This window comes from Cupressus sempervirens, chromosome 7 (assembly GCF_028749045.1).
Source record: "Cupressus sempervirens isolate cs-2001-9-10 chromosome 7, ASM2874904v1, whole genome shotgun sequence".
Classification (NCBI taxonomy): Eukaryota; Viridiplantae; Streptophyta; class Pinopsida; order Cupressales; family Cupressaceae; genus Cupressus; species Cupressus sempervirens.
Window position 1 is genome coordinate 584087009 of NC_143124.1, and position 21262 is coordinate 584108270.

General features: G+C 35.8%; 1 protein-coding gene across 1 annotated transcript; it reads left to right on the forward strand.

Annotated features, from left to right (window-relative positions):
* Nucleotides 1–319: 319 nt before the first annotated feature.
* On the forward strand, nucleotides 320–21181 carry LOC149548115 (polyadenylate-binding protein 2-like). Its single transcript, XM_089792136.1, has 9 exons — nucleotides 320–851; nucleotides 17597–17715; nucleotides 17902–18558; nucleotides 18728–18805; nucleotides 18910–18999; nucleotides 19571–19711; nucleotides 20041–20223; nucleotides 20343–20555; nucleotides 20670–21181. The coding sequence occupies exons 1-9, from the start codon at nucleotides 626–628 to the stop codon at nucleotides 20910–20912; spliced, it is 1950 nt and encodes a 649-aa protein (XP_089648262.1). The 5' UTR covers nucleotides 320–625; the 3' UTR covers nucleotides 20913–21181.
* The last annotated feature ends 81 nt before the right edge of the window (nucleotides 21182–21262 follow it).

Below are 21262 nucleotides of genomic sequence, written 5' to 3' on the forward strand. Positions count from 1 at the left end.
CAATAGCTAATATAAATTATTTTCATCATTATATTTGAATATGTCCAGTTTGTATCCTCCAATATAACGAAAATGTAAATGCTAGTTCTAGTGCTAGTGCTAGTGCTAGTGCTCTCATCCCAATAAATCAACTAAACCCTAAATCATCATCGTTGTTGAGAATGAAAAGAGGAGACCATCATCCGCCGACTTATTTGGCCATTCTTATCCATTAGTAGGAAAGCAGAAAACTAGAAAAAAAAACGTAAAAATAGGTATAATAAAATAGTTTGACCTAATTGAGGGGTTAAAAAGAGCAGTGGGGGCGAGGAAAGCGTTTGCGGAGCAGTCCGTAGCTGCCCTCCCTTGGCCTTGGCAACCATTTTTATCTTTCTCCGTCTCTGTTAATGGTGGAGCTTCGGCCCATACTGCTTTGAAAAACCAAAAAAATTCAAAAATATATCAAAAAATTCAAAACAATTCCCATTCCCTTCCTTTTCCCATCCTCTCCTTGAGTTCTTCGCGGCATCGTCCCTTGGATAACTTTTAAGAGTGTATTTTTAAAGACTTTGACGGCGGCTCTGCTATTATTTTTGAAGAAGAGAAAAAAAAACATATTTAAAAAAAGGTCGGATTTAGAGGAGGAATGGCACAGGTTCAAATCCAACCCCAAGCCCTAGGTGCAACGCAGCAGCAGGCGGGCAATAATTCTTCGCTGTACGTGGGGGATCTGGAGCCAAACGTTACGGACGGTCAGCTTTACGAGCTCTTTCAGCAGATTGCTCCCGTTACCTCTGTTCGTGTTTGCAGGGATGTCACTACCAAGACTTCTCTCGGTTACGCCTATGTTAATTACGGCTCTGCCGAAAATGGTATGTATGCTCTCGCTTTTCTCTGTATTTTAAGTGTTTATCATGCTCTTAATCAGAAAGGCTTTGTTTCTCTCTTTTGAGTTTTCCTTTACTATTCTTTTGATGGAAGTATGGTGGAGTTGTCCTTCCCATGGCCTATTGGAGCGCAATCTGGGTTCGAGTTCCTGGGCACCGCTTGCATTATCATGTTCTTTGCTCAGGCCCTAATCCCTCAGGACACGAACTTCATTTTTGCCAGCGAGCCTAATTTGAGAAGGGCTACATGATCAGACCTATCTTGCATTGTTGTTAATGAAATTCTCTTACCTAATATCACATTTAGTCTTCAATACAGTTTACATTCTGAGCTCCGATTGGCTCTTCTACTCAAACAATTGATCTAGGATGTTTACGTAATGTTCTCTGAGATATTCATTTTTACACAGAATAGGGCTCTAAAATCTAGCTTTTTTCGTTTGGCAGCCTATGTAACTCAGTATTCTATTCCGAAGTCATGCTATTCTAGTATGATGCATAATGGATCATTTAGTTTTGATCCTTTTTTCCTTTAGATTTAGCTTGACTAGGGATAACTTATCCCTGAACTTTAAGTGTGTTGATTGTCATCAAAATGGAAATCCACTACATTGAAGAACCATCGGGACTATATATTTTTTTTAACTCGTTCCATTTCATAGTCGCTTCCTTTTCAACACAAACTACCACCATGTCTATAAATTTAAAGTTTAGGGAAGAAATGTTATTCCCTGGCATAGATAGGTTTCTTCCCACGGAATAAATCAGCACAGATAGATTTACTTTTAAGGTGTTACTTGGTAAGATAATGTAAAAGTGCAAGTTTGGTTTAGCAATGTGTGAAGAGATGTGAATGAATAGGTCTGAAGTGGTCTCAGCACGTTGTACTACTTTAAAATAATGGTTATGAATGTAAGGGGATTTCAGAGGTTAAATACTTAATTAAATCTAATTATTTATCTTGATTGATGAAATGATGAACAGTCTTGGTCTTGGCTTTTTTTGTCTGGTATATCTGTTAGCTTTGTTCAACACTCTGCACATGATAAAGTCACTTCTCTTTGCACAGGATAAAGTCACTTCTCTTTGCACATGATGAACTCTCCTCTTCGCTCCTTGACTTAGCATCCAATGTTTTATTGGTGTGGTCAATTCCTATTTTTTTGTAATGATAAGTTACACATTGCATTTAGCAGATATTATGTTTGCTATATACTCCATAGTAGATCTAGTTGAGATAAGGTTTTATCAGTAGATGATTACTTTTATTGCCCTACTCTGATGTTACTGCCCAACTAAATCTCATAGTTTTTGAGTGTGTATCAGCTTGAAAAATGATTTTGCTCGCCAAATGAGATTTTGGTGAGATAACTCTGGAGAATATTAATTAGCACTCTTTTGCATCTCCAACATTCCAAGGCACTATGGGTGCTGATTGTGGAGATGGAATAATGAGAACGTGAAACAAAGCAAGATCTATAGATTGAGAGTTGGAAGACATACAAGGAACCAAGGGACTTCAGGCAAACCAAGAGCTGAAACGTGCAGTTGCCCAAAAACGAAAAATAATTGGCTCAAAAATAGTGACTTCCAGTTGGGGGTGGTTGAGAGAGTGGATGAAATGTTGGAAAGAAAATGTATGGACACAATATAGGAGGATCTTATTATTGATGTTAATTAGAACTATTTAGCATCTCGACATCTACTACTTTCCAATTCACTCTGGTTAGTTATTATGGGGGCAGGATGATAATATTGTGAAACAAAGTGAGAGCTATGATTTGGAAACAAGAATTCATTCCCCCCTGGTATACACTTATCTAGGGATAGCCGGCATCAACTATCGTACATGGGGGTGAAGGATGGAAGCAAGCTTTTAGTAAGAGCCCCTCAGGCCGAACATTCTAATCCAAAACCCATACACCCTCGGTGAAGGATGGACAAAGCAGGACGTACCCCCTCCCATTCAACAAAATGGGGACAGCAGGCAAATGAAATATGAACAACTCACCTTAAAATTCAAAAAATGGCACAAACATAGTGATTTTCAGTTGTCAACAGCTGGGAGAGTGGATGAATTTGGGAAAGAAATATTGAAACTGAACATTGTAAAGCAATTTAGGGGGATTTAAAGTGCTTTTGTCCACACAGCAACAGACACACTAATCATAAAAAAAAAGCTTCAGCCACAAGGGAATTTTCAGGAAGAGGAGGAAAGCTATTTTTTGGAGCAGAATATGCAAATTCTTCAACCTGAACATTTGGAATGTTTAAGAAGATCTGAATGGTGAATAACAAAGAAACTGTAATGAGACTTTCTTGTGAGCTTAAATCAGCTCTTAGCAAGTTTTGTAGTTTTACTGCTGTGGTCAGAAACGTAATTGTGGGGTATCTAAAATGTATATATTTCCCTCAATTGTTTAATTTTTTAAAACTTATAACTCCCATAAATCACAGGCAACAGCAGAAGAGAATGAAATGCAAGCCTTGGGAAAACAGTTCCAAGAGCAGCAGGATGTAACATTTCGAGCATTTCTGGACACCTGTGTACGGAATAATAAGTCTAAATTTTGTGGGTTTTTTCTTTTCAGGATTAAATATTCCATAAATTCCGTATATTCAAGACATGGTAAATTAATTGCTTGAAATTTTGTTTTATTTTTGTTAAGCCATACTTGTCTTATTTGAATTGGAGATGTGGGCCCAATCTTTTTTTATCTCGCAGGAGAAATAATTTGAATTTATTGAAGATTTATTGCTTGGCTAAGCTTTGATTACACATAGGGAGAGGAATTTATCAAAGCCTCCTTGCACACTTCAATTTTAGGAATTTTTTGGCATTGTATTGAATTAAATTAAATTGGGTTGATTCTATTGAAGGTTAGGAGAGGTAGAAGAGGGCCAAGAGGAGACAAATGAGGAATTTGAGTATGCAATAGAGGTAAGTGGGGGGAGGGGGGTGGCGGTTGTGGGGGTGCTTCTTTTGGGGCTTAAGATCTCTTGGAACCAATAGAAGAAGGGAAGCAGACGATCTTAATGAAGATAAAACAGGTAATGATGGAGAGCTTGCATGATCATGATGAAAGTTTCAAGCTAAAATGACTTTTGTGTAACGCTTCGCTAAGGAATCCAAAAGAATTAACCTAAAGTTTTACTAAGTTTGGCAAGCAATTTTTTTTTCAACAAGAAAAAATAACATGCACGTCAAACACAAAGTAGCGGAAGCAATAACATACAATCATAAATAAGCAAACATCACAGATTACATTCCTTAAGGATCCCAAGACGTTGAATCACATTTAAATTTAAGTAATACTAATCTAATAAACACTACATCCATATGAAAGAATAAGTAAAAGTCCAATATCCATTTAAATAATATGCATTTGTTCCGAATGCCACTTGGCAATAAAATTTGGAATGCCCAATCATCCATTATACATGTCACAGGGTATGAAAGGCTAAAAGAATATACATATATAAAAAATAGAATTACATCATCCTTCTCGGAGCCATGATACAAAGTACAATACCATAAATGAAACCATCCATCATAAAAGATATAAACATCCATCATAAGATATAAACATCCGTCATAAGATATAACCATCCATCATAATGATACAAAGGTAGAATGAAATGAAATACAGACAAGAAAACTCTAGCCATGGTATCTACAAACGAATCTCAATGGTAAGAGTAAAAAGCACTACCACCCGACTTGTGGTAACCCAAAAATGCCCACTCGCACCGTGCTAAGGAGATATTCTCAAGTCCCAAATAGGATAACAATCCAAATATCAAAAGTACTCTCTAAGTCCAGGAGATCCTAAAAGTAATCTAACTCAAAGGTTCCAAGATAAATCGGCATCTAAACTTAGAGGCACACAAAGACACGTAGAAAACCTACTATGTAAGCGGGCAAGTGTGATTGTAAGAATCAACGCTAGAGTTACCCTAGCAGTCTCACAGGATGCCCGACCCCCTAGTATCCTCTCGTACCGACAAGGCATACTAATGATGTAAGGTCGCAACCAAGCGTTCTCTCCACTCCCATCCTAGTCTGTACTAGCACTTGAAGCATAGGCGAGAACATACAAAGACTTTTATTAGGTTCATTTTACTCTCATTTAGTGTAGTGTTTTCAGTTATTAAACAAATTATAATGGGTTACCTTGACAGCCGCTTAGGGCCCTGACCTCCATTGCAAGCCACTTCTCGACATTACATATAGATAACCTACCCTAGGCTCATAAAAATATAATTCAAAGAATCATATAAAATTACCTCAGTCTTATACAAGTGATTGGAAAGCATCAAAAGATAATTCACAATAACACATCATTTCTCTACGAGTAATTGGAAAGCATCCCAAGAAATACTGATCGATGATTCAAAATGGTTAAGTCAAATATGTCATAATATGACATCACCAATAACAAATCATACCAAACACTTCAGTCCTATAAAGCAACTAGAAAGCAATCCAAATACAACTGACCGAAGAAGGACATAACGTTCACCTCAGCTTCACACACGAACACTGGAAAGCAATAACAATCAATATATCAACACATCATAGAGCATACCAGACACATTACCATGGTTGAGTATAAAAGATTGAAGTCAAATCATCATAACGTCACAATCACATAACTCCCAAGCCTTTGTAAGATGCTCTAAAATTGGTCAACACTCTAGTCAACCCAAACCCAAAACACAAACAACACACATAAAACAGAGTAGTCTTATAGATTGGTTTGATTTTGAAAACATATTGTCGAGTTAAATGTAAGGTTTCAGATTTCGTTTCAAAGTATGTCTCAAGTATGTCAACCCATTCATTTGTTTGAATAAAATATAGAATTACCCCCCATAATATTTTAAATCAATTTTCTAAAATACTCTGAGGATAATTATTTATTTATTTAAATCATTAAAATAATTCTTGATTTCAAATAAAAGAGAGCTACAATTTTATTAAAATCAGTATTATAATAATTAAATAATTTTTTAACAACTTCAATTATTAATTGATCTTAATTAAATTAAATTTGGCTAAATTAATTAATAATTATATATAAAAAGAACCTTATTAAAATTATTTAATTATTTATTAAATTAATAAATATTAATAACACTTACTAATAAAATTAATAATAATTAGTAATTTTAAAAAACTAATATTATAAATTTTAATAAAAATAATTTTTAATAATAAAATAAAATAGAAATAAAACTCATGCGTTTTTGGTAAGGCCCGCCGACCCTTTAAAATAGCCATGCGACCATTAAAGCCATGCGACCTCCTGTTGTTGTAGGGCTTGCGATTGCTGTTGCAGTACGTGTGACAATAGTTGGTTGCCAGCATACTTAGAGGGGGGGTGTGGGGTTTCCCTCGCCCCTTCCATATTATATAATATATATTTTTAAAAAAAATTTCGTTTTAATAATAAATTTTGTTTGATAATTTTTTTTTTAGAATAGTTTAAAAACAAACAAAACCCTTTTTAATTAATTTGAATATATATATTTTTAAAATAATAGTTCCACCATAAATTTGATAGAGAAAATACAACTAGCGGGTCGAATTCTCAATAGAATTTTTTGAATTCAATACAAACCCTTCCTCATTCGATATCCACTTTTAAATCTATTGAAGAAGGAATATATTGATCTTTTAACCTTCTCGTGTACAAAGATTTAACATACTAGAAAATTCACAATACTTAAACATTGATCACGAGAATTATATAGATAACCATTCAACAGTCACGATGAAGAGAGGGAAAGAAAGAGCGTAATAAACTATGCCAATAATCACAAAAATCTACTTGGACTCTGATGCTAATTGCTACGCCCAAAAAGATTGTGAGAGAAATTTCTCCTCTCAAAACTTTCTCTCTTCCGTAATTCTTTTCCCTTCTAAAATTCGCGGTCCTTCGAAAATGAACCCTCAATTGGTGACAAGGGGTTCTATCCTAAAATTGGGGCACTAATTGTGTATTCACTCGAGAGGACCCCTTGTTCACCAGACTTTAACTCTTATTATCTTTTCTTTATCTTTTCCATACATATTTATTGAATTATTAAATAACTTTATTTAATTTTCACTTGACTTCTCTTTTTAATTAACTTATTAAATTGTAATCTCATGCACACATTATGCAATCTTAAAACTTTCAATAAATTAATATTTTTTTCACTTTTTAATTTAATTTTGAAACGTTTAATTGGTAAAATATTTAGTAACTTAAATAATAATAATATTTAGCATTTACTGAAATATGAACTCTAAATATATTATTATTAAATAAAATAAATACTATCACGTTCTAAAATTATTCTTATAACTTTTATCTTCAAATTTAATTCTTTTTATGCACACGCTTAGAAAAATTGCAGTGTCGTGAGATCATGATAATATCACATCATCACTCTATAAAGATTTAATTGAAATGAAGAGACTCTCATTGAATACCAAGAGATTGTTGTAGAATGTCAAGTGACGACAATTATTGGTCATACACTCAAATGAATTGATCCTTCAATATGAGGTCTGTTGATGATTAAATAGGAACCGATGATAATAAAATCGATGCCTTTAAGAAGAAAATTGACGAAATGAAACAAATTGGTGACAAAACAACTTGCCAGCATAGTCATATACGATTACTCTGTGTCAAGACGACACCCGACATGCCACGAAAGGAGCACTTTAAGAGTGAGATAATTCAGTTTCAAAGAGACAGAGGCTAGAGAACATGGTTTGAGAACTGTTCAAACTTAGATGAAATCACTATTAGGGATATAATATTACCCCTAGAAGAGAGCTATCAAATCAGATACAAAAGTAAACAAGGAGCAAATGTCCATAATGACATATATCTTTCAGAGAAGCTTCCTCTATATCATCAAATGTACAGAGATGTCTATTGTAGCTATTAACTTCAACACTCCATCTTAGCAAGAGAGACATCTTCAATATGTCATAGTGTGCCACATGATGTGAATACCAATCTTGCTTCTTCCTCAAGCTCTCTCAGGGTCTCCTTAGGTCATACACTTGACCAACTAGGGCTTCTATCCACCCTAGGCTCCTTAGGACTCTAGTTTATAGATCCCATCCATTCAATTGGTTTACATCAATTAGGTAGAACACTTTTGCTCACCAATCTCCAACCACATCAGTAACCCCAAGCCTACAAATGACTCCCAAAGGGATGATTGGACTTCTAGGAACTCTTCAAACTTTCCTCAAGAACTACAACCAAAATCAAGATTGACACACTAATTGAGTCCCAACCTTTAAGCAAAATTGCACCTAAGTGCTTGTAAAAAGGCTACAATAATTAGCCCTCCAAATGCACTAAAATCAAGATATCTTGCAAAACTCCTAAACATTGGTCAAAACAAATATCTATTCCAGATACCCTTTTTAGAAATCTTAGAGATTTTGAGGGTCGAGGGTTTCCAAGTTGTCCTTACTGTATGGGTACGAATTTTAGCCTAAAATCAAGGGTTTTATTGGCTGTCTGCACCACAAAGAGCCTTTGCTCACCATGGGACCCTTTCCAAAGACTCCCATTGGACTTGGGGCTTCATCACTCCTTCCTCCAACTCTTCCCATGCTTAGGTTGAAGTATTCTCACATTTAACCACTCCTAGCAACTCTGCAACACTCTGTGATCCCTAACCAAGTTGGTGTGACTTGCCTAGGGCATCACTTCAAATTCATCTCCTTAGATTTCCAGGGCCTCATCTCCACTATACAAAATGTACATGGTGTCATGTTCCAAATCCCAAAAGGCCGTACAAAGTATACGATGGGAAATGGCCCTATGACCCCATTTGTGCAAACAGTTTGTCTGAGGACAGCAGACTGTTAGAAACCAAAATAATTATTTCAGATATACAAAACTTGATAGAATGACAAACTAACAATCTACAGAATCTTAAATTTAACTAGGCTAACACTTCCAACACAAAAAGTTCAAGAACTAATCCATCTACATGCCAAGAACACTAAAAAACCATAAACTACTTTTCATATCTTGCTGCTTAGTTCGTACAATGCAAAGCCTAATTTCGCCAACACCTTGAACAGGTTGAGAATTGCCTCATATAGGTTTGCCACCCACGCTCCTAACTATTTCAGACAGTGAAAAGGCTCCAACTAAAAAATTGCTCTTTTGCAAGAAAACTTTGAGCATTTGGCCCTCAAACTTGCTCTAAATGATGTCAAACCATGCCAAAGGCCTTCAATGGTTACATAACATATAATAAGGTCCTTCAAACACTTATTTGACCTTCTAAGCCTCCAACACCAAAGAATGCTCTATATAGCCAAATGAGCAATTCTGAGCAACTTTGAACAACTTAGCCTACACAGACCCACCTTAGGACTAAACTAGTCCTATTGTTTATCTAGTGGTGTGGCTAGCATCACTACAAGCCAAAATCTCAAAGGGAACCCTAGGTCTTCATTAGCCACCTAGGTGCCACTGCACCACCACATCTTGACAAGCACAATGGAGCTACAACCAAAAAATGTCAACAACAAAATCTCATCACGAATTTTCTTAAAATAATATTGCCATCGCAGCATGACATTCACCATGGCTACTTTTATAAGGTGAAAGAACAAAAAGGTAAGTCATGGAGTTTACACGTCTTCCACCATGGGTACTTCTAGAGGGTGGATCCATCATAAGTACTCCCAGATGGTGGAAAACGGGCTTTTAAATTTCTCTTTCAAGGAAGGATGCATTAAGATGAGATTGCACCTCAAACTTCTTCCTCACAAGGAAGAACTCATTAATAATGTATTGCACCTTGGACTTCTTCCTCATTGAGAAGTAGCTCATTGACATAGGCTTGCACTTCAAACTTTTCTCATAGAGAAGAATGCATTAAAGTACAAAAACACCATCAGAATGCTAAGAGTCCCTCTCAGATGAGACTCCCTCTCAACAGGGACAACCACTACACGAGCTTGCCGATCCTTTGCCACACAATGTCCCTCTAAATTATTTTTCATCCTTTGATTGCAAATTCAATCTGCATAGGTGCTCCCTCTTCAAATAAGGTTATATTCCATCAACACAGTCCCATGATTGTAAACAGAGTTCTCAAGTTTGTTTATTTCTTTAGCTTGCATGACTTTGCATGAAATATCGGATCATCCCATTGATTCTCAATTCGTTTTGCAACCAAGAGAGATTAATAATAATTTATAGAATAAACATACCATGAAGAGAAATATCCATGACAATACTCCCTCTCAATAGGGCAACTCTCCTACTGCCTTGATTATCAAAATAAGAGAGCTGATTCCAAGTTTGACCAAACAAGGAGATTTTGCAGTCACAGTGCTACATGAGCTTGTTGATCCTCTCGCATACAACCATCTAAATCTTTTTTCTTCCCCTAATTGCAAATGCAATTTGTAAGGGTCTCCTCTTCAAATAAAGTCATATGCCATCGACGTTGTCCCATGATTGTAAACAGAGTCGTCAAGTTTGTTCATTTCTTCAGCTTGCATGACTTGGCATGAAATCTCTCATCATACCATTGCTTCTTGATCCATCTTGCAATTAAGAGAAATTTATAATAATTTATAGAATCAAACTATCATGAAGAGAAATATGCAAAACAATACTAACTTACACTGTTCCCAATAAAATAACATGAATTAATAATAACCACATAAAATTCAACGTCTATATTCAAAGATTTAATAAAAATATTAGCTCGTAATTGTTAAAATCTCTGTGCAATCTAGCAGAAATCTTTTTCCATCACAAGATTCTAGTGCAAGCAGAGAGAAAAAATTGAACACTAGCACATTCGCGTCGAAGGCTTCTTTAACTACATGATCTCAAAATAATCCCTCAATTCTTGCATTTTTTAAACTCACAAATTTCTTATTTTGAGCCAAGATTTTTACTAGCCATTTTGTAACACCTAGTTAGTGTTTAAAGTAAAATATAAGAAAACAATAATCAGAAACACTAACAAATGATATAAAAAAATTTCTTGAGAAAAACTCTACCACATGAGGAAAAAAGCTCATCCACTCAAAAGATCTTCTTTATTGAGTAATCAGAGGGACCCAATACAAAGCTCACAAGCTTTATTCCTGGAACAAATTTTTCGGAGAGATTGTTAACACTTAACAATCACTCATTGAAAAATGGTAAACACAGAATGCCTTTAACATGAGTATAAATGCCTTTAAAATGAATATAATGATCTCACACAGATCGCAATTACGTTACTTAAGCAATTATTACACATCCAACATTATACAGAATCGTCAAGAGACAATACCTTTGCCAAGTATTGACTTCACACGCACTAAAAAAATTGCATGTGAGATCATGAGAATATCATGTTATCATTCCAAAAGACTAAATCAAAATGAAGAGACTTTCATCGAATATTAAGAGGAATGTCAAGCGGTGGTAGTTACTGGTTATATGTGGTAGCTCAAAAAATAAACGCGACAACATCAAATGAAACAATAGTTTAATAAGAGGTAACGGATAATGAAAGAGGAATCAATGATAATAAATCTGAAGCTTTTAAGAAGATAATCAATGGCATCGATATGAAACGAGTGACTAGAAAAAGAATTGAAAGAAACAACTGGGAAAACAACCTGCCAGCATAGTCATATATGGTTGCATTGTGTCAAGATGACACATACAAGATGACAAATATGAAGCACATTAAGAGTGAGATGATTCGGATGCCATGAGACAAAGACTAAAGAATCTACCATTCAAGCCTAGTTCAAACCTATAGATGAAACCAATATTAGGAATATAAAATCATTACTGAAAGAGAGCAATCATATCATATACAAAATTAAACAAGGGGCAAATGCCCTATCCATAATGAAAAATATCTTTTAGAGAAGCACTGTGCATATCAGGGGTATGAAGAATTTTATGGCATCTACTAACTCCCACACATTATACAATACAAGTGAAAAAAAACAAAAAAACAAAATTTAGTGAGAGGTTCTTGATTGCAAGAGGTTGGAGGTACATGTAATCTTGACCTAAGTCACAAGGCTTGAATTCCAATTCGAGTTTGTGGATCATAAAATTCGATTGAAAGAAGGGTAAAAATTTCATATTGAATTGAAGTTATATATATTTATGCATGTTTAAATATTAGAAATATTTAAGCAAAATCGTCAAAATAGTTTAACATCCATAAATAATTCAACTAAATAACTGAATATTATTTTAAATTAAAGTAATATTATATTAGCTAACAATTTTATATTAAATATGATGCAATTCGGATGAAGTTCGGAAAGGGCAAAACTCGCTGAAATTTGAATCTCATAGATAAAATTTGACATATCCTCTGACTTAGATCTTGACCCATGGAGGTACCGCCATGTAGTAGCACCTGTTTTGGATTGGTCACGTATGGTATAAGAAGTATGTTTTCTTCCTAAGCCAAACAATCCAAAATGTTTCTTGACAGTTTCCTCCAATTTTGGATCTTGGAAGAGTATGGTGAAAGGCCAACTTGTACCCATTAGCAACTTCAGATTTCTATTGTCCCACCCTGGGATAGAAAATACATTGTCCATATACTACCTCATAGAGAGGGCATTTGCAAGGAGGTGCAATGCATGGTCGTCTTGTCCTCTGACTTAGATCTTGACCATGGACGTACCACCATGTAATAGCATCCATTTTGGATTGGTCATGTATGGTATAAGAAGTATGTTTTCTTATTCCACACAAGCCCATCAATCCCAAGATCAATGACTTGACCATTCAGACCCTTTCTGAATTTGACTGTTTTTATACACCCTATTGGTTGCTAATAACCATTTGACTTAATGCCTCTTGTACAACGAGTCCTCACATAACAATTGTATGAGACACAAACAAGTTCTTTGCAAGATGGGATCATGTTATAGTAAGTAATACCACTTCAAAATATGCAAATAATGCATTGTTTTATTTATTTATTTATATCTGTAAACACAGGGCCTAAATGAAAATAAATTTACCTTCAACACTTTCACTCTCAAGAAAGTTTTGAAATATATCTGTAAACACAGGGCCTAAATGAAAATAAATTTACCTTCAACACTTTCACTCTCAAGAAAGTTTTGAAAATTGCTTGTGACATATGGTGGTTCATCACAAACATTTGGATATCCTTGCCCTCTTGGAGTATTTCTTTCACCCACCCTATTTGGGTGCCAATTGCTTGCATTACCAAGTTGAGGGAGTGTACAGTGCAGAGTGTCAAAAAATGTGCTCATATCTTGCTTCAACCAAAGCACCTGCAACCCTATAATTTTTGCATACTCTGTAATTACTTGGACCACATTCTCATGATCCACCATCTTGATGGACTCAATGAGGATTCTGGAAATGAACTTTCCATTTGTGACTTCCCCCTAACAATCAACTGGCCTCAAAAACATTGCCTCTTTGGGGGACACTGCACCTTCATCAGGAACAATTGAAATACCTGATTCAACCCAAGAATCTCTAATTGGTTTCATTGAGGCCTCTACAATTTTCTTCTCTCCTTGCAATAAGGAAGTACACACCTTTCATGCCTAGGAGTTGTGAAACTAGGTTCATTGAGGCCTCTACATATTTCTTCTCTCCTTGCAATAAGGTAGTACACACCTTTCATGCCTAGGAGTTGTGAAACTAGGAGGTGTACTATTGATTGCTGACACCATGCCTGCCAATATGGTGATTTCACCAAGTTGAATGGAAGATTATCCACATAGATGCAACATGCAATTTTTCTTGTTCATCAATATCTCTTGATTTCATAATAAAGGCCTTGTCGTCCAGTGTTCTCTTACAGGTGAGAATTTCTACTTCATCTTTGTTTTCTATAGAAGGTAGTAGGCAAGAAGGGATGTTTGGAGTCTGCTGCTATATTAAAGGGTAAACTCATTGTTATTTCTTTCTGGAATTATAAGTGTTAAATCTTGAACCAGAATGCATAAATAAGATGAACTGAAATTCAACAAACACAGAATAGAGAACACAAGAAACTTATCTTGGGAAAACCCTCCTCTTGAGGGTGAAAAAACCAGCCCACAAAAAATGACGATCCCTTTATTAAGCTCTAAAAACCAATACAAAGATATCACGCTTGTGATTGAAGAAATTTAAACTTCAATCAAGAAGCCTTATTTATTTTATTCACAGATTGAGCTGTTTGCTATAAATGACAGAATATAGACAAATGTTATGAATATTCCCAATATTACAGATACTCCTAATACTGAGTGGTTTTACAAAATATATATCAATCGATCATATTCAGATTGAATATACTAAAAAAACAAAGGCGTCTGAACAAATATACAAAATTCTCTGCAAAACAAGATTAATGCACAAACATATCACTGAATGTCTAGAATATTTGTGGTCTTGCACTTAACCATAGAGACTGCAGTTGATGAAGATGCCAAGCAATGACGGCTACGTTACAAGCACCAACCATCCTCCCATAGCATTTATGATGATTCATAATATAAAATGATGACAATCTACATAATCACGAACCGTAGTTAGTCAGCACACGAAGAATTCTCATTGGCAAGTCATAGCAACAATGGTGCCATGTCGCCATATTCCCACCAGTTAAGAAGGGATGAATAATGGAAGAAAGCTGATGATAAGAAACAACTTGACAATGATTGGAAGTCATAAAGGAGATCCTTCATCAATTTACAACTTGTGAAATCGTTGTGGAATGTCTCTATGAAGGAGATTCCTCTTCAATTTTGAATTTTTTGTTTCCCTCCGCACCCACAAACTTTGACTTACTAGCTATTGTTGCATCTAAAATAAAAATAAAAATAAAGAAACAAACATGGAAAAAATCATTAGAAGCCTGTGGAAGCTATTTGCCACTCTATGAATAATGTTGTTTGAAAAAAAAACACCTGACATTCAAGAAGCCAAAATGGAGACAAGATGAGTTGAGAGCAAAACAATAAGCAGAATGGGATGCCTTTGAGTTCAGCTAAAGGTTGATGTTCAAGGTCTTTGAAGAAAAAAATAAACAAACACTTTTAAATGATTTTTGGTTTACCTTTTTCTAAAGTGAGCTTGCTGATTGACCTCAATGCGTCTGGATGCATGCTGGGTGCACATCAAAATATGTAGAAATTTTATTATAGTTATAGTTGTATCAGAACCTCACCGATATCCTTTGTTTTGGCCATCAAAATGGGCCCCTTGAGTTGGTTTGCTTAACTATATTTCATTAGCTCTTGTGAGTTAATTACATGTTTTGCCAATAAATGACCTTTTTTGGAATCTCCTAAGGGTTTCTTATAGATTTTATTCTGGTCTTTGTTGATGAAAGTTCGATTTGATGGCCATTTATTGGTCATAGCATATGGTGCGGGAAAACTGATTTTAAAATAACTTTTTGAAATTTACCTACTTTATTGTAGGTGGACTTTTAAACAATTTTAAAGAGATGGCATAACTTTCATATCAGATAAGAGTGTTTGGAAATTTCTAGCCTTGTGAGGGAAAGTTGCTGATGTGCATCCAACCCATGCAAAACTGGAGAGTTATTTCTACAGCAAGAGTGTTCCAACTCCATTTCTTTGCAGCCTTTTGAATGTACCCATTGGAAGGAAAACAGGGCAATTTGAATTCAATCTATGGAACTTTATTTCTATCCTTAGTTTTTACTAAGTCTGTGGACTGTTCTAGGTACCAATAAACACAGGTATAACATGTAATCACTGGTTGTCCACCTTTATTCACATCAAACTGGTTTACATGACATTTGTACTTCTATTTAATTCACACAAAACAGTTTTACAGGAAATTTGTACTTATATTCACACCAAACTGAAGAGAGTTATCTCTACAGCAATAGGGCTGTTCCAACTCCATTTCTTTGCAGCCTTTTCAATGCACCCGTTGGAAGGAAATTTGGGCAATTTAATTCAATATATGGAACTTTATCTCTACCATTATTTCTTACCATGACTATGAGTATGGAGTGTTCTATGCACCAGTAGACACGGGTATAACATGTAATCACTGTTTGTCTACCTTTTATTCACCCCAAACTCTTTTACAGGAAATTTGTAATTCTGTTCACTCCAAACTGTTCGACAGGAAATTTTTACTTTGCTTTGATACTATTTCATTAGACCACTCAGATTAGTTCTAACATTACACCTATGAACATCACACACTAGACTATCAATTTTCCTAGTACAAGATGAAAAACTCCAATTATAAACTTAGTTTATAGGAACAGCAGGGAAAGCAAGCAAACAAGACGAAGAATTTTATATTTAAATTGAGTCTGGCAAAATCTTCAGTGGGTGAAGACTAGCAAGAGTGAGCTACCTTAGCTCCCCAATCTCTAGAATTCAATCACTTACGCATGAGAATCTTAAGTACTGGAAATGAGTTGACTACTCTTGACAACTGAGGATCCACATACACTTTGCTCACTAATCCACAAAAACTCTTCGTTACAATACATGAAGACTGATTCATGTGCCAAATTTGGCAACATGTTCGCATGCGGATTTTGTAATACACTATGCCTTTAAAAGACCAAGTTCTTCACCAAATATATGTGGAGAAAGAGAAGAAACTCAGATTCCAACTATTACCTTATTCCCAGAAGACAAATGACAAAACTGCTTGTTGATGGGGCAAAATGTTAACCACTGTGGTGGTTGCATGGCTGTCTCTTGCATGGTGAAGCTGCAGGAATGGAAACCGACAGGCAATAACAAAAACATTTTATGCAACTGGTAACTTTTGTCTCAAATAATAGAAGACTGCATTATTCTTTCTGTTCCTCTGGATGTTCCTTAACACAACAAAGTGTCTTCAGCACTGGTAATTGGCTTGGTTTGAATCCAAATGGCAAGTTAAATATGAGTTGCAATCTGATGAAAAGTGATAGTTTTTGTAGCTGATCCACCTGCTATAATCTGATCTAAAGATCACATATGATTAAGAAGAATGGCAAGCCAAGTACCTTACCCACGGGCAGCAGCGTCTATAATGATTGCGCCATACAAAGTCTCTGGTTTACAGAATCAGTTTAATGAACCACATGAATGCTGCAGGTCTTCTTTTGGTATGGGTTCTTGCAGTGAGCAATGAAATGGCGATTTTGTTTTGGGGGCTTGTACCGTGTGAAGCTATGTGCCCAAGATTGTTTAGATGGTCAAGTTGAAAAATATACCCCAAGGACTAAAAGGCTTTGATTATTTGTGAAGGAGCAATTGGGGGTGGTTATTATCATCCCAAAAAGGGCAGTGAACCAAACAATAGTTACTAATGGCGTTTCTTTGGGTTTTGTTAAATTATTCTGTTTCTTTGAAGTATAAGCATTTTTTTAAAACACATTCTAAAAGGGAACATGGGGAAATTGATTGCAATCATACAGTTTTATGTGAGGGTCCATTGTGGTTGTAGAATCTGTGTACAGTTTTATGGCCATGGGACTGATCTGGCAGTTTAGCATATTGTAAATTTATTGCTTCAGGAGTTACACTTAGCTAGGCTTTAGTACAATGGTGGCCTGTTATATGCAAATGTTCTGTAGTTCTGTTTGAATTTGTAATACATGATTGTTTTTCCAGTGAGTTTGGGCTTTCTGTTTTCAAACTTGTCCTTCAAGGTTGTCAAACTTCAATAAAATGAAGCTGATTCTGTTTTCTGCAGCTGGCAAGGCCATAGAGGCACTGAATTTTACTCCTATCAATGGAAAGCCTATTCGAATAATGTATTCACATCGTGATCCTAGCATACGCAAGAGTGGAGCGGCAAATATATTTATCAAGGTAGTAAACTTTGTTATATACTTTGTTTTGCCCTGTATAAGTCAAACATTATTTCCTAAGCCTGGTTATGTTGATGAGTTGTGTTAAATGAAGTGAAATATGTTTAACTTAACTGTTAGCTGTTCCATTTCTAAGGAAATCACACTTATCTGACTTTTTAAAACAATGTGGCATTGTTATCTGCAGAACCTTGATAAAGCGATAGACAACAAGGCACTGCATGACACTTTCTCAAATTTTGGACCTATTCTTTCTTGCAAGATTGCAACAGATGCATCAGGGCAATCTAAAGGATATGGATTTGTGCAGTTCGAACAAGACGATGCAGCACAGAATGCCATAGATAAACTGAATGGGATGCTTTTGAATGGCAAACAAGTATTTGTTGGACCATTTGTGAGAAAGCAGGAACGCGAGCAAGCAAATGGGAAAGTTAAGTTTAATAATGTTTTTGTCAAAAACCTATCAGAATCAACCACTGATGAGGATTTGAGGAGAAGCTTTGGAGAGTATGGATCAATTACAAGTGTGGTAGTTATGAGGGATTCAGAAGGAAAGTCAAGATGCTTTGGGTTTGTGAATTTTGAAAATGCAGATGATGCAGCAAACGCTGTTGAATTTCTCAATGGTAAGAAAGTTGAAGACAAGGAGTGGTATGTCGGCAAAGCACAGAAGAAGTCTGAGAGAGAGACTGAGTTGAAAGGGAAATATGAACAGATGCTAAAAGAGAGGATTGAGAAACTTCAAGGGGTCAATCTTTATTTGAAGAATCTGGATGATAGCATTGATGATGAGAAGTTGAGAGAACTGTTTTCTGTGTATGGTGACATCACTTCTTGCAAGGTATGACATGGCTTTAAATGAATGAATTCAGACAAATGTTGATTTATCTATTTTACTTTTACTTTTTCCGGCATATTTTTTGTAGAGTTAAATTTATCATGTGATGTATTCTTCTATAGCCACTCCTAAGTTCCTGACACAAATTTATTTTATATTTGAAATTATTTAGGTAATGAGAGATCCCCATGGGCAGAGTAGGGGCTCCGGTTTTGTGGCATTCTCAACTCCTGATGAAGCATCTCGAGCTGTAAGTATGGCTTGTTTTGAGCAGATGTAAATGTTTATTAAATATTTTGAACTCCTGAAACTTGCCTTCTGATATCTCTTAAGATTGTAAGTTTCTGTATGTAGCTTGCAGAAATGAATGGGAAAATAGTAGTCAGCAAGCCACTCTATGTTGCCCTGGCTCAGCGCAAAGAAGAGAGAAGGGCAAGGTTACAGGTAGTACTTTCATTCTTATTTTGAGGAGTAACCTATATTTTATGGTAATAAATTTGATTCCATGCTGTTTATTTTGAAACCAATTCAGCAAGATGGATCCATATTCAATTCTTGTGCTTATCTTACAATTTAGCAAATTTACTGAAAGTCAAAGTCAGGTAGTCTAAATAAGATAACTATATATAGAAACTCAATCATTAAGACATTTATTATGGACTTGAGCTATCTTGATGGAACTATTTCTGATAAGAGTAGGAAAGAATGGTCATTAGGTTATAGGGGGTGGAAGGGTATTAATAATATAGTCAGTAGGTTAGATGGTTAAGTCTGGGTAGAAATTTAGGAATTGTTGGGTTCCTAGTTTGCATCACAAATATATCAAGGATACCATGGAACTGTGTGTTTATTACTGGAATGTATTTGTTTACTCAAAATTTTGTTATAACTAGTATGACTCTGGGAATTATTGATTCACAATGTCTATTTGGTTTGTTGGAATTATTAGTATTCTGTCAGTGGAAATGACATACTAATATTTAGTAATATGGGATCTCTTGATTGTTTTATGCAGGCGCAATTCTCACAAATGCGAAATCCGGTTGGTGTGGCACAAGCTATGCCAACTCGTCTTCCTATATACCCTCCTGGAGGTCCAGGTCTAAGCCAACCAATGTTCTATGGACAGGGGCCACCCACGCTCATGCCACCTCAAGTAAATAAGATATATATATATATTCATATTTTTTGATGTATTTGCTGCTGATGCTGTTAATCTGTGCAAATCAATTCAAAGTTAATTTTGATACCTTGCAAATGGCTCTATGCTCATCTTGAAGCAAAGGACGTGCCAACTTTTGTTTGATGACCAATCTGAAATGAAAAGCTCAACATTCATCAGCTTTTATTTGTTATGTTCTTATATAAGAACAAATTGCCCTTTTTAGCATGTCATGCTTGGAAAACCATTCCAAATTTTTGCAAGTTCCTCATTCAGCATTGTTTTCGTTGGTAGTTTATGATTTGATGCCAATTTTGTTGCAGGCTGGTGGATTTGGTTATCAGCAGCAGCTTGTCCCTGGTATTAGGCCAGGAAATGCACCTATTCCAAATTTCTATCTTCCTCTGGTTCAGCCACAACAAGGACAGCGATCTAATGTTAGGCGGTCTGGAGCTGCACCCATTCAACAACAGCAGCAGCAGCAGATGCCACTTATACCTCAACAGGCAAAGCACACTTTATCTGTATTAATTAATTGTTGTACATCAATCTTGGTTCTTAACTATCTTCCTTTATCTAGTTGACATGTGTCATAAGTTTTCTTCTCCTGTGGTTGCTTGAACAGATGCTTCCTCGGAATAATCGCATTTATCGTTATCTGCCTGGAAGGAATGTAAATGACATGCATTTGCCTGGAGCAGCTGGAGGGATGCTTCCTATTCCATTAGACATGGGTGGTATTCCTTTACGTGGTACCGAGTCAGCTATGGCACATCCTATGCCCATTGGTACTTTGGCTTCAGCTCTTGCAAATGCAAGTCCTGAGCAACAGAGGACGGTAAAGACCTCCTTGGTTTCTGTCTTTAGAGAGTTAGAACGTTATTATTGCTGTATTTTGTATTTGTATAATTTTATTGCACTTTTTTTGAATACTAATGGATGCCATTTGCAGATGCTTGGAGAGAGTCTGTACCCTTTGGTGGATCAGTTGGAACATGATCATGCAGCTAAAGTTACTGGAATGCTTCTGGAAATGGATCAGCCTGAGGTTCTGCATTTGCTAGAATCTCCTGATGCCTTGAAGGCTAAGGTTGCAGAAGCCATGGATGTTCTGAGAAATGTTGCACAAGCTCAGGCAACCACCCCAGCTGATCAGCTTGCAGCTTTGTCTATAAGTGAACCTCTTGTTTCTTGAGGCAATAAAACCCCTCATAGTTTACTTTTTCAAGATTGGATTGAGCTTTTGCTACTGTACCAGATATTTAACTAGAGCAACACGGGAAAGTTACAATGGCATGTTAACATAGGGGTTTTGTTTTGGCTTGTGAAGTTTGAAGCAGACTAATAGACATGTAACCTTTATATTGTTCTTCAGCTTCCAGGTTTTGTTTTGGCATGTGTGGATATTGAATTAGATTATTATTAGAGAACAAGCAAGCTATATATATAATTTTCTAACATAAAGGTCTTGTTTTGACGTGTGGATTTTGAAGTGAATCATTATATTAGTGAACGATATGACCATATTTTATGCTAACTGATCTC